This window comes from Loa loa, assembly GCF_000183805.2.
Source record: "Loa loa unplaced genomic scaffold supercont3.26, whole genome shotgun sequence".
NCBI lineage: Eukaryota > Metazoa > Nematoda > Chromadorea > Rhabditida > Onchocercidae > Loa > Loa loa.
The window spans coordinates 122,840-135,782 of NW_018108206.1; the positions used below are offsets into that span (position 1 = coordinate 122,840).

The window sequence follows — 12,943 nt, forward strand, 5'->3', positions numbered from 1 at the left end:
AATGGTGATAATAATAGTAGTAATGATAGCAGTAATAGCAATTAGTGATAATAATAGTTAGAATGATAGCAGTAATAGCAATTGATAGTAATAGCAATAGTAATAGTAATAGTAGTAGTAGCAATAGTGATGGTGATAAAAGGTAGTAAGAAAACTAGTAATAATAGCTTATTAATTTTCCTTGTTATTTATCAATGAATAACATTATCACTAATATGATAAAATATTTCAATCATATTACTCTTGATATGATTAAAAGAATATTTCGCTTAAACTTTGTCATTTCAAAATTTTTAATCTTAATAATTTGAAGCATTTATTCGTTCATATTCAGCAAATTAGATGCTTGAATTATTCGAGAAAGCATTTTTTTCTAACTGCTAACTAAATAAGGTCCATCTGCTTAAATTACTTTTAATCTTTTAACCTTTCGTTTATTCTAATTACGACTATTTGTCCTCTCTATATTGAAATTGATTGTACCAGGAAGATGACAAAAAATAGAAACTTGTTTGTCCGGTAAAACAGTTCCAATTCCGGAAGTAATAATTGCAGACTAAATATAGCAATTGCGTTGTTTTTTAAAGTTGATAAGTTATCAGTGTAAATTAGAAAACAGCATTGTTTATAACTAAAAAAAAAAACAAGTATATTTACTCAAAAACGTTCCCTTTCCTGAAATAATATTGTTCCTATCCAAAGGTAGGTTATCTTCATCACTGTCACACTACAGAGAATGTCATAGACATCTGTCGTTGACGGTTTTTAAATTTATATGAAAGTTGAAATTCAAATAGTTCTGTTGACAAGTTCAAAGATCAAAAAGTAATCCATGAATTCAATTCAGGAGATATATGATAGAGCTGTTAGTGTTGCGAAATTATTGAAAATTATTTGTGAAAGAAACGGATTTATGTTAATGATTATAGCAAATATCCATCTGAATTCATTAATTGATTGTATTGATTGCTTCAATACAATTTGCTTTTCTACGCTCATTAATTAAGCTATCAAAAATAAAGAGAAGCCGACAGGTCTCAATTGAAACTTTCGAAAACCAACCAAATCATACATAAAATATAATATAGAATTATTTTTTAACGATTTCTAAATGGAATGAGTTCCAACGCAGTGAGAACTTTGACCTCATTAATCTATTATTGCTTTATGGATAATATAAGATGTTGGTATTTGTAATTTTTTCGCGCAAATATTGTCAAGTTAAGTGGGACGTATGATGTCACGTAAAAAATGACGCACGTAAGTGCCATATATCAGCATCATTTTTTTTTTTTTTTTTTTTTAGCTCAACTGGTAAGGAAATGTTCGAATGTAAGGAAGAAATTTGAAAATTGATAAAAAGAAAAATTTATGAATGAGTTGTTCAGATAGTTTACAGAGTTTTTCCAACATCATTAAAACAGCTGCAATGTAAAAAATAACGAATGATATATAATTTGAACTCTTCCGGATGCACCGGAAACGGTCCGAAGCTATCGGTTGTCTTCAGTTTCATGAACAGAATGAGACAGTTTTTTCTTGTTCAAATTTTAAATTAAAATAATTTAAATTTGCACTTCCATTCTTTGAATTAATCCTTTTCCTGATCGAAATTTTTTTTATCTTTCCCATAGAGAATATGCTAATAATTATCGTAAATATGAAGAGAAGGATTTCACATTTGAAATCGATTGATCATATATTCCGTATGTGCCTGATTGTCCTGTGTTTCCGTTACAATAACCAAGATACATCTCTAATAATCGCAATCCGGATAACTTTTCATATTGAAACATGATAATGAAAAAGAATGAAACCTGTAAATTCCAATACATCCTAAAATCTTCCTTGCAGTAAATCTCTTAGAAATCACTGTTTGAAAAGAAACGGACTGAAAAAAAAAGCAACAAAAGATTGCCAAAAAATCTTTGCCATGAAATGTTTTAAATTAAGGAATACTAAATACAGTTAATTGTTGCATGTTTGAAGTCCCTCTTCATGTAACAGTAGCAAGCATGATGTGGTGCAAGTAATGTTTGCAAGTTAGTACTGGCATAAAATTGCTAGCATTTTTTTTTTTAAATTGTTTGCAATTTTATGCTAAGTATAGCTCCTATTGAAGTCTAGTTTTAATTTGAAAATTAAACATTCAGAACTTTAGAGAAGACAATTTGTACCAATTCCTTTCAAACAATTTTTTGTTAAAATGACATAAACAATACCATATAATATACATATAAACAACAATAAAACATTTCACGACAATACTAAAAAAAAAAAAAAAGAAAACCGATTCCTGTTAACCGAATCATTACTTTTAAACCAAATAATTTCCACAATCTAGAATACCAGAAATTTCTAAATTTAACGAAAGAAATATGAAATGAAAATTAATTATAAGAAAAAAAACGAAAAACAAAAATGAAAAATAAACAAAATACAAGAAAGATAAATGATGAAGTATAGCAAATGAGGCAAGATTAAATGGGGAAATGAGCTTTCTTTTTTTTTTTTCTTTTTTGAAAGCAAGAGATAATAAATAATAAAAAACTAAGAAACTGAAGTTGAGTATATGTGATATACTACTAAGTGGCACTACCCCTTCCTTATCAGATTCATAAGTCAAAACTGTAACTTTTAAATAAACAGTGACCTGTGGGAAAAAAAAAAAAACATGGAGACGCATAGAAATGAATAAGTTATGAGTTGTTATCGCAGCATAGGGTATGATGATTTGTCACACTCTTTCCCTCCCTCCGACTAATTAATCTTAATAATTCACGGAATATCTATTAATCTTATGTCATAATGATTTGTAGAAATTTCGGGCATCTTCAGTCTTCAATGCTTTTACCATGAGAATGAAGAGTTATTTAAAAACATATTTCCCATTAATTGATTAATTAAAGTTTGACAAATAGTATTACAAAAAAACAGACAAATAAACAAACAAGCAACGGATAGAATAGTAATAAAAAAAAAAAAATACTTGTATGAAAACTATTAAGAAATTCTCCCGAAATAAGTAAAATAAACGAATATTAACATAGAAAGAAATTTCGTTATGATAAAGAAGCAGAATGAATATGGTTGACTAAGATTCTGAGTTGTTGTTAAATTTTAAAAAGGTTGAGAGATACATCTGGAATTTACTGCACAACACTGGAGGAAAACGAATGAATACAGTATGGAATTCATATTTAATGAATTCATGAAATTATGCAGTTAAAAAAATTACTGGAAATAAGATGAAACGTCCGAAGATGCAAGGTAGCATTACTATAAATCACTATCATCGTCGTAACTTTTATCACAATAACCATTATCATGAAAACCGCTAAAACCAGCCATTCCAGTCATTGCTGACATTATTTCTCGTTGTACATTGGCATTTACCGCAGCTTTCACAAGTTCTGATACTTTCTCCAAAACACGTGATATTTGTAGCTGATGTTCAACTGATTTCTGAAATAATTTTCGAATAAATTGAAACGAGTTAATCACTTCGATTTTGGATGGATTAATGAAGTAATTAAATGCATTAAATTTGGATGGACTAATTAGTTGACTAAATTCTGCCATTCCAACTCAATCCAGTCTTCGGAATAACTCACCTAATTTTCGCTTTTTTTTGGAGAGGAGTTAAAAATCGATCCAACAGTATAAAAAGAACAATAAAAAAACCCTAAAAAACAGAAAAAAAACCAAAAAAACCACTTTTCACCAAAAAAAAAATGTTGTTTGCGGATAAAAATGGATAAAATTAAGTGGTAACTAATCACAGCGAACTTAATCATAGCTTCAAAAAGTTTTGACAGGTCATGCTTACAAAGCATGCCTATCCTAAGAAATTATTGCTGATCCTAAGTCGTTCATTTAATCTTCACTCGATTAACCGTTAATAATTACCTGTAAGAGTTCATTTTTCAACTGTTTAATTTCAGCATCACGATCAGCAATAATGGCCAGCAGCTCCACTGATGACAGACCGGGATTTGCCGAAATACGCTGACCAACATTACCAGCATGATTCACGAAACCTTATAAAGATAATCTATACTATTACTGTTATTCGGACAAAATAAGGACAAATGAAAAAGGTTATTAAAATGGTTAAAGTGACTGAGACGTTACTACCTCAGGTAAGCTGGATTACGACTTTTGCTGCGTTCTTTCAGGAACCAAACAGAAGCGCAGTTAAGGTCAAGAAGTTATAGAAGAAAGAGCAGAACAATTAATTCTTGTTTGTAAGACCTTAGAATTACCGTTTTTTTTTTTCTGCATTTTTCCAAAGCAAACATCAGTTAATGTAACGATCTATGACAAACCCAGTTTATCAATCGAGCTAAAAATGTGAAAACACTCTTAAGATCTGTTCTTGAAACCATGAAAACTAACCATTTTTCAAATCGATATTAGACTTCCGATCCCTTGGTGTCAGCCGAGGTAAAAGAGTTGGTGAACCAGTCCGAATTTGAGAAATACTAGTTGTCCCACTTGTTCCATTTGACATTGGAGCTACCAAACGTGTCAACAGATCAGAATTACTTGATGACGCATCAGAATCCAGACTTCAACAAAAAGGAAAACAGTCATAAATCATCTACTTTATTTCTAGATCTAATTTAATCTACATTCATTATGAAACTTCAACAGATTTGTCTTAACATAATTACCTGATTGATTAATTCTTCACCTCCCATTTTGATTTGGGAGATTAAAAATAACAAAAAGAGTTCAATTTTCCATGTAAAATTATCACTTACTCGGCTGAAGCAGCTCCATTAATGCTACCCGTATCGGATCGTGACGTACCACCACCATTGTTATTAAAAGAAAGCAATTGAGATTTCCGCCTATAATTTGCATAAAGTTTCTTAGTTTGCTCTATAGTTAAATCACCCAATTCGGATCCATATTTTTCATTGGTAGAATCCGTGATCTGTTTCCAAACTTGATTACGTTCAGCATTAATATGATATAGCCTAAAATAATTGACGTAAATCACTGTCCTCAAAGGAAACAAAACAAACACCCGTTTGGGTGTTTGTTTTTTTTGTTAAACAAAACAAACACCCATTTGGAGTACTTTTTAAAAAAATGAAAAAAGGAAAACAAAATTACTGATGAGAACCTTTCAGATAAAAAGACATAGAGGACAAGGAGGAAATTTGAAGAGAAAAAAAAAGATTTTGCTGAAAAGAAAAAAGGAATAAAAAAATTAAAACTATTTTTTTTTTTGGAGAATAAACCAAGGAAATATTTAACAAAATGCTTAAAATGAACAAAAGAAAAAAATCGAAGAAATAAGAACAGAAAAGGAAAAAGTTGAAGTAACATTAAATTAAATTACAGAAAAAGTGAAATGGAAAGAGCTCAGTAAGGTGATACCTTGAATGGCTATCAAAGACACCGTTGAAGGTTTCAGCCAATTTACAAACATATTGTCCCCGCTCCTTCTTCTGTTGATTTGCAATGACAGTAGCTGCAGCGACAGCTGCGACAGCTTGCTGTCCAGGTAATACTAAGCCATCAGTTGAGCTGGATGATGAAGATGCTGAGCTGAAAATTACTCTCTTATAAGAATCACTAATACTACAACTTTTAACGAACTTCTTTTAAAAGTTGCATTTTGCTACACGTTTTAACATATCCATACGTTAACGTGAAAATGAGCTAATAAAGGACGAACTAAAGTGATGTTATCAGACACAAACAGGGAAAACAAGAGGAAGGGAGAGAAAGAGAAAAAAGGGAGAAAAGTTAAATTTAAAATAAAAAATGAAAAGAAAATTGACCATTGTGCAAGAAATTGCAAAAGATCTTTTGATGGTTTATCTTCTCGTACAATATCTTCCATCAACAGTGGCGCAATCTCTTCTGTTTGCTTCACTTTTAACGCATCTGTAAGATACTGCTCAAATGTCTCATTAATGACAAAAAAAAAAGTCTGGATTGGAAGAAGAGTAAATAACAGACATCATTTGATTAATTAAAGTTTCATTGCGAAGATTTTTCTTTTTTTTTTGATAACGGTTGAAATAACAGAAATTCTTGTTCTTGTTTACAAAAATTTTTGTCAAAATTATTCCCAAAGTTGTTCTGGGTGGAATTTTAAATTAAACGTTTTCAATAGAAAGTTGCGCAAAACTGTCACAAAAATTAAATAATTAGTTAAGATTAAGACTTTCAATTATGATTAAGAGGGCTTACTTGTATCACAACAAATACCATCTACTACATCATTTGCTTCCAGTAGCTCATCCACATCAATCGGCTCATCAATTTGTCCATTTGTGGTTACATAAGCTGTAGCATTACCAGCTGCCGCAATTGCAGCTGCAGCTTGCTGCTGTTGTCGCTCCTTATATGTACTTGGAATTAAATCAGAATGCATAGCATGAAATGCAAGTCCATAATTAGTCGGATCTTTGCGCTTATAATATTTGCATAATTTTTTGCATTGCTCAAAAGTTAGAGTGTTCAAATGAGAGTATTTTTTATTAATTTCATCCGTTATTTTACGCCAAATTTTGTTACGTTCCATATTTGCAGCCGGTGAACGTGAAGCACTATCCTGCAAAAAAAAAAAAGAAAATAAGCAAAGTGAAATTGTGTAAATTTTTGAAGAGTTTTTAAGAAATCTGTGGAAAAAAGCAAGCAGCAAAAATTTTTACAAACAAAAAATAACTTATTAGGTAGTAACAATTACCGCATGATAAAAAGGAATGAAGATGTAATTCGATATGGAAAATATCACTTTAATCTTATTTCAATCAATCATTATTCAGTTATGGTAAAAGCTTTCTTTTTATTTCTACAGCAACAGAAAAAATCTCATGCAAGAATTACTGCAAAAATAAGTGATAAAAATGTCAACATGTCAACAAATTTACCACTAGTGCTTCATATCGACCTGCCATGGCGACAATTTCCAAACCTCGTTCACGATTCATACGATTGATATCTGCGGCTGTTATCAAAGGTGTTTGGCTAAAACTGAATTTATTAATTAAATCAGATAAAAATTCTATTTAAAAAAAAAGAATCCAAATTTCAAAGAAAATGACAAAGAGTAGCAATTGGTAGGTAGAAATGCCTAATGCTCTCTTCCCCTAATTTTTAATACTGAAAAGCGCTTTAAATAAGCTAAGGTCTTTTAAAAAAAAAGAAAAAAAAACGGGAAAAAAGCAATTGCAAAAGGTAATAGACTTATAAAAAAAGAAATTTACATTGATGAGCCAAAAACTTGCGCGAGAGATTTTTCATTTGCATGCACCAAATCAGCTGTATCATACGGTGATATAATTTGCTCGGATATTGTATCTGTTGACGGCTGCCTGAAAAAAAAAAGGTCACTACCACTTCTGATAATATATTACTTACTTTAATTACTAAATTTGTTGTCTAAATTTGATTTTTCAAATAGTTGCTAATTAGATATATTGAAAAAATCAAATTTAATTACTGTAAGAACTATCAATACCGTTTAATGGAGAATTATAAAATCAAAAATAAGATAAATTTCATCGCATAATTCCGCATCAAAGCATCTTTTTTCATTGCAAACAATGATGAACAATTTGTTAATGTTAAATTAGAGTATAATTTCTTTTAATTAATAAGTGAAACATATGTTGTTGACATACCTGTTTTTTACATCATTATCTTCAGTTACTACAACTTCTACCTCACTTTTCGGCATTTTCATCTTTGGACTAAAAAAAGTTTTATAAAGTGCAAAAAGATACGTATGAAGATTTGCATGAATACATTCTAATTTTACTTTGAAATGATGCTATTTCATATGTAAAGGTATAAACATACAGATATATAAACGTAAAGATAGATACATGAAGATATAAAGTCTTCTTGAAGACATAAAGTCTTGTTTACACCTTCTGAAGGCATAAACATGAAATTGAAAACGTGAAGGTATAATCGTAAAGGCATAAAGGTGAAGATATAAATTGGGGTATAAACGTAAAATAAAACAAAAATATAAAACAATAAAAAAAAAAAAAACGAAGGTGTAAACGTATAAACGTAAAAAACGAAGGTGTAAACGTAAAACGAAGGTACAAGCGAAGATATAAACGAAGGTATAAACGTAAAATAATAAACGTGAAGGTACAAACGTAACGATATAAGCATGAAAGTGAAATGATTAGTAAGAATTACATTTAACTAAAGAGTATTTATTACATATGAAAACTTCTTTTTTTTTTTGCGAAAGAAATGATCCTATTGAAATGAAAGGAAAGAATGGAATTTTCCGCAAAACTTTTAAATAATTAGTTTAATTGTGGGAAAAGAAAAGAAAGAGATGAATTGGAAACCAACTCGCAATCACTTTGTTCATCACTGTTTGCATTACTAGCAGTTCGTTTTGTAGCCAGTTTTTCTGTTTCTGGTGATATTGATGAGATTGGCGATGAAGCAGTTGGAATTTCATTCATTACGTCTTCTGTATGCTGTTTTGAGCAAATTAAACGTAAGATACGTTCAACGGCACGTGAAACACGTTGTTGCTTCTGTTGCTTTATGTCCAGCACGTTTCCTAAAATTAAAAACAAATAATTGTAGGAAAATTATTCTCTCTTAGCGTACAAAAATGGATGATTTACTGGAATAGATTGTTCAGCAAAGATCCATTCCTATTTGAATGATACAAACTTTAATGTATCAATTGAGAAAGTATCATCTTTAAAGTATTAATTCGGAGATGAAGAATGATTATATTTTCCAGAATTTTAACAAGCCTTCAATTAATTAATTTTAGAGAGTTATCCGTTGAAACTTTAAAAGTTTTTATCCAAGTAACCGTTTGTAAACGAGGACACTTATTTTCATATTAATTAATTTGCATAAAATCATTTCATTTTCAACTTAAAGCAAAATTGGCGGTAATGTTAATTATAGATGGTACAATAATAATGGTTAAAGTTGATAATAGTTTTGGAGAATTTCTCGTAGGAATTATTATGAAGAATGGAAATTATTGCATGTTGCAAAGAAGTATGATCAAATGAAACCAATAAAAGAGCTAAAGAAAGGAGATGTCCATGCTGTCATTAATTTAGTTATCAATTGCATTATGATGCAAATGCAGTAATGCTTAGTGCAAGAGAATGAAGTGCAGCTAAGTTCAAATTGGATGAGCTCAAAGGTAGGAGACATCTGTAGATCGGGTCATGAAGTGTAACAGTTTGGATGACGGAAAACTGTGTCGAAATTGGTCGTGTGTATTTGTCGTATGAATGTTTGGTGTTCATTTGTGACGGCCGACCAAAACGGATGGAGCACAAAGGTAAAAGGACGCGGGAAGGACAGGTAATGGTGCGCTCGACCCGACCGATTGCTCCCATTTTTGGTGCTCTGTCCGCTGTATCAGTGGTCCCATTCGCAATAAAAATCTGTGAAATCGGGGTTAGGATTTAACTCGAATGATATTTGATGACAGATGGGAAGAGGAAAGAAAGAGAATGAGGCATAACTAAGGTACTGAACTGAAGCCGATGAGTAAAGATAGTTGGAGTTGCTGTGCTATCAATGCTGTCACCATCACTGTCCATCGTGGTCACAGGTGGTATACCTTTCCTTTTACAATTTCGCTGCAGTTCATTCATTTCCATTAAGAAGAGTAGAACAGCCAAAATTCATGACATACACAAGGTGCATGAAGATATGCACAGATGAACACACTTTAATCATAATTTTGTGATTGGAAGACACGAAGATCACGACATGCACATGCACATGCACATGACATGACGCACGCACCAACCTATCTACTCATCTTCCTCTTTATTATTTTCTACAGCCATTCCGTACACATCCTTTCTTTGCATTTTTCAAAATTCGAAGAACGAGCACAAGGAGTAAAAGCAAGAGCAGGACCTATCCCCTTCAATCGTCCATCTGCCCCCTCTCCGTCCATCTCTTTTATTACCATCATCAACGTTGTCATCGATCGCCTGTCGCTGTCATGACAGGAACTTGCTGTCAGTGCAGTTTTAGAAAAGGATAACATCAAGTTCCGGAGTGAAAATAAATGGAAAACTTCAGAGGGAGCATCATCCTTTATTGTCCTACTGTCCTATCTACTGTAATAATGTTACTGGTCAATATCACAAGTAGCAACAAAATCAATATCCCAAGAAGCAGCAAGAAGTAAATAGAATAAGACAATCATTCAAGTGAACTGCAACAGGATACTGTTCTAGAGTTTGTGGTACACTACGGTATCAAATATAAGCATATTACGATATCAAAATTATGAAGATAGTTATCCTGTTTCGTTCTGATAACACAGACAAAGATATCAATCATTAATCAAGCAAACTGCAACATTAAAGAGCTTATTGTAATCATTGAACAAACATTATTTATTGGACTCAAGTAAGGAGCAAAAAAAAAGGAAAAAAAAGATAATAGTAGATGTGAATTAGGTGGGTGAGTCTTTGAACAAAAGGAATATTTTTTCCCAAACTAATTTTCCGAACAATGAAAAACGATAGATGATATCCGGTTGATCATTCCGGTCATATCTATCCATAAACTAAAACAGATGATTATCTTTTCTTCATATATAATAGGATACTTTTAACACTTTTTAACATTGACTGATTTTTCTTATATTAATCATAAAATAGTTTTTAACAGTTATTTTACATTTCTCATTGTCAATGAATGAATGGTGTAAAGAGTAAATTTGAAACTTCAAAAATAGTTCATTGTATTCGAAATGAAAACTACCATAAGCCAAGCTACAGAAAAGTAATCGTTCTTGCAACAGCAGCAACTACAGCAGCAACCACAGCAACAACAACAACAACAACAACAGCAACAGCAACAACAACAACAACAACAACAACAACAGCAACAACAACAACAACAACAGCAGCAGCAACAACAACAACAACAACAACAACAGCAGCAGCAGCAGATCTTCCATTCACCAATTTGCAACAAAGAAGAAGCGGTTAGCAACAATAGTAGATGTATTACTACTACTACTACTACTACTACTACTACCACTACTACTACTGCAACAACTACTACTGCTACTACAACTAGTATTACTACCATTACTACTACTACTACTATTACCAGTGCTACTACAACTACTGCTACTACAACTAGTATTACTGCCACTACTACTACTACTACTACTACTACTACAGTGCTACTAGAACAACTACTGCTACTACAACTAGTATTACTGCCACTACTACTACTACTACTACTACTACAATGTTACTAGAACAACTACTGCTACTACAACTAGTACTACTATCACTATTACTACTACTACTACTACTGCCACTACTGTTGCTTCTGTTGATGGTAATCAGTGAGAAAGGTGGAAGAAAAGAAGCGATAGCCTGACGATCTTGTTTTTCAGGTACGAGAAAAGCCCATCATTCTTTCTTCCACCTCTCCCACCTCTTCATCATCATCTCATTCTTTTGGTGGATAGAGTATGACAGGAGAGTAAAAGGAAATTAGCGAGAGGTGATGATGCCCCGTCGAAGTACCAACACCACATCATCCATCCAAAACCACTATCAAAACCTTGGAACCTGTTTGTTTGTAGTAACATCATCATCATTATCATCATCATTATCATCATCATTATCATCATCATCATCAGTAGTAGCAGCAGCAGCAGGAGCAGCAGTAGCAGGACTATCAAGCAACCTACCTGATGATAACGACGATGAAGACAATTGTGATGACTAATTTTTTTTCTTTTCACTAAAGTAATAAGAATTATATTTTAGTCAACCGATAAATACTATTGAAATCTGAACTTTTCCAATCAATGAATGATATTCTAACGACAACGATAAGTTGTCAAAGTAACAAAATCATAAGTGAGCAACTTGAAAATGGGAAAGGATATTTCATTCCCAATTTATTTCTTCCTCTTTCATGCATTCTCTCTCTCTCTCTCTCTCTCAATCCTAAATTATTCAGTGATAAACATTGGATATCATTGTTTGATTAATGTTATCACTTCAAAAATAAAACTTCATCTTCAGTAAGAAAACAACGTTGATGGTAAATAATACATGAGTGGATGACCAGTATGAGTAAGAGATAATATAGCCTGAAGAATCTGTGGCTTATGTGGTCAGCAATGTCAAAAAATGTCACAGTTAATGAGCAAGAAATATAAGCTATAGTTTGGAATGGAATTAAATGTAACCCTTGAGATATCAGCATCCTGTATGAATAACAACAACAAAAAAAAAGATTTTAAAAGAAATGAAATCATACCGAGTAGAGTTAATGTTCATTCGACCGGTCACTTTTCACCTTCTAGTTATAATCCATCCTTTGTAATGTGACACACTTTCTCCTTTTCTATATCTTAAATAATTCTCGAATCTGTTGATATGACAAAAATAACTGAACTGAAATATTACAAGAATTTGTGAATTAAATGAGAAAGATTAGTGAAATGATAAGAGTATCATTACTACATATCTGCTCCATGACTACACTTCTGAGCCTATATAGGCCCTATTAATGGGGAATAACAGAAGCCTTGTCTCTCTCTCCGACAAGGCACACTTCGAGCCTATTGCTCAAGTTCTTGGCTTCTTGTGCTGCCGATACCACTTCCACTGCTATCTCTAAACAAAATCCATAAAAGTATAGAAGGATGAAGGAAAGCATCACGATCTGTGCTCATCTGTTAGCCATTAGAGGCTAGGAAGTTAGAAGTTGCAGTACATGAGCACTGATGACAGCTGATAAGGAAGAGTTCAACATTTTCAAGCTAAAATTGGAAATCGAAGAGTTTCAATGAATTGAAAGGGAAAAACTGAGAGAGAGGGAGAGAGAGAGAGAGAGAGGAGGAGAAGGTGTGTGTGTAGAAGAGACTAACGTTTAGGACTAACTATTACTTATTTGTCTTCTACTTACAACCGCC

General features: G+C 32.1%; 3 protein-coding genes across 3 annotated transcripts; 2 read left to right on the top strand and 1 right to left on the bottom strand.

Annotated features, from left to right (window-relative positions):
* Positions 1 to 3,128: 3,128 nt before the first annotated feature.
* LOAG_16891 (hypothetical protein) lies at positions 3,129 to 12,515 on the bottom strand. The gene is made up of 12 exons (XM_020449544.1): positions 12,286 to 12,515; positions 8,344 to 8,560; positions 7,650 to 7,718; positions 7,233 to 7,340; positions 6,897 to 6,993; positions 6,214 to 6,577; positions 5,799 to 5,904; positions 5,392 to 5,562; positions 4,767 to 4,985; positions 4,399 to 4,571; positions 3,910 to 4,040; positions 3,129 to 3,465 (listed from the first exon to the last, which is right to left on the bottom strand). Exons 2-12 carry the CDS (start codon positions 8,457 to 8,459, stop codon positions 3,280 to 3,282), a joined length of 1,740 nt encoding a protein of 579 aa, XP_020306905.1. The 5' UTR covers positions 8,460 to 8,560; positions 12,286 to 12,515; the 3' UTR covers positions 3,129 to 3,279.
* On the top strand, positions 10,693 to 11,266 carry LOAG_16892 (hypothetical protein; the record flags this gene model as incomplete). Its single annotated transcript, XM_020449545.1, has 2 exons — positions 10,693 to 10,779; positions 10,811 to 11,266. The coding sequence occupies 2 exons, from the start codon at positions 10,693 to 10,695 to the stop codon at positions 11,264 to 11,266; spliced, it is 543 nt and encodes a 180-aa protein (XP_020306906.1).
* On the top strand, positions 11,524 to 11,745 carry LOAG_16893 (hypothetical protein; the record flags this gene model as incomplete). The annotated part of the gene is made up of 1 exon (XM_003143808.2): positions 11,524 to 11,745. One exon carries the CDS (start codon positions 11,524 to 11,526, stop codon positions 11,743 to 11,745), a length of 222 nt encoding a protein of 73 aa, XP_003143856.2.
* Positions 12,516 to 12,943: the final 428 nt, after the last annotated feature.

Coding starts and splice junctions, on each gene's coding strand:
- LOAG_16891 (XM_020449544.1), bottom strand. CDS start 8,459: ATGAATGAAATTCCAACTGCTTCATCGCCAATCTCATCAATATCACCA. Junction 5,905..6,213: donor TGGTATTTGTTGTGATACAA/GTAAGCCCTCTT, acceptor AGTATCTTACAG/ATGCGTTAAAAGTGAAGCAA. Junction 3,466..3,909: donor TGAAAAATGAACTCTTACAG/GTAATTATTAAC, acceptor AAATTATTTCAG/AAATCAGTTGAACATCAGCT.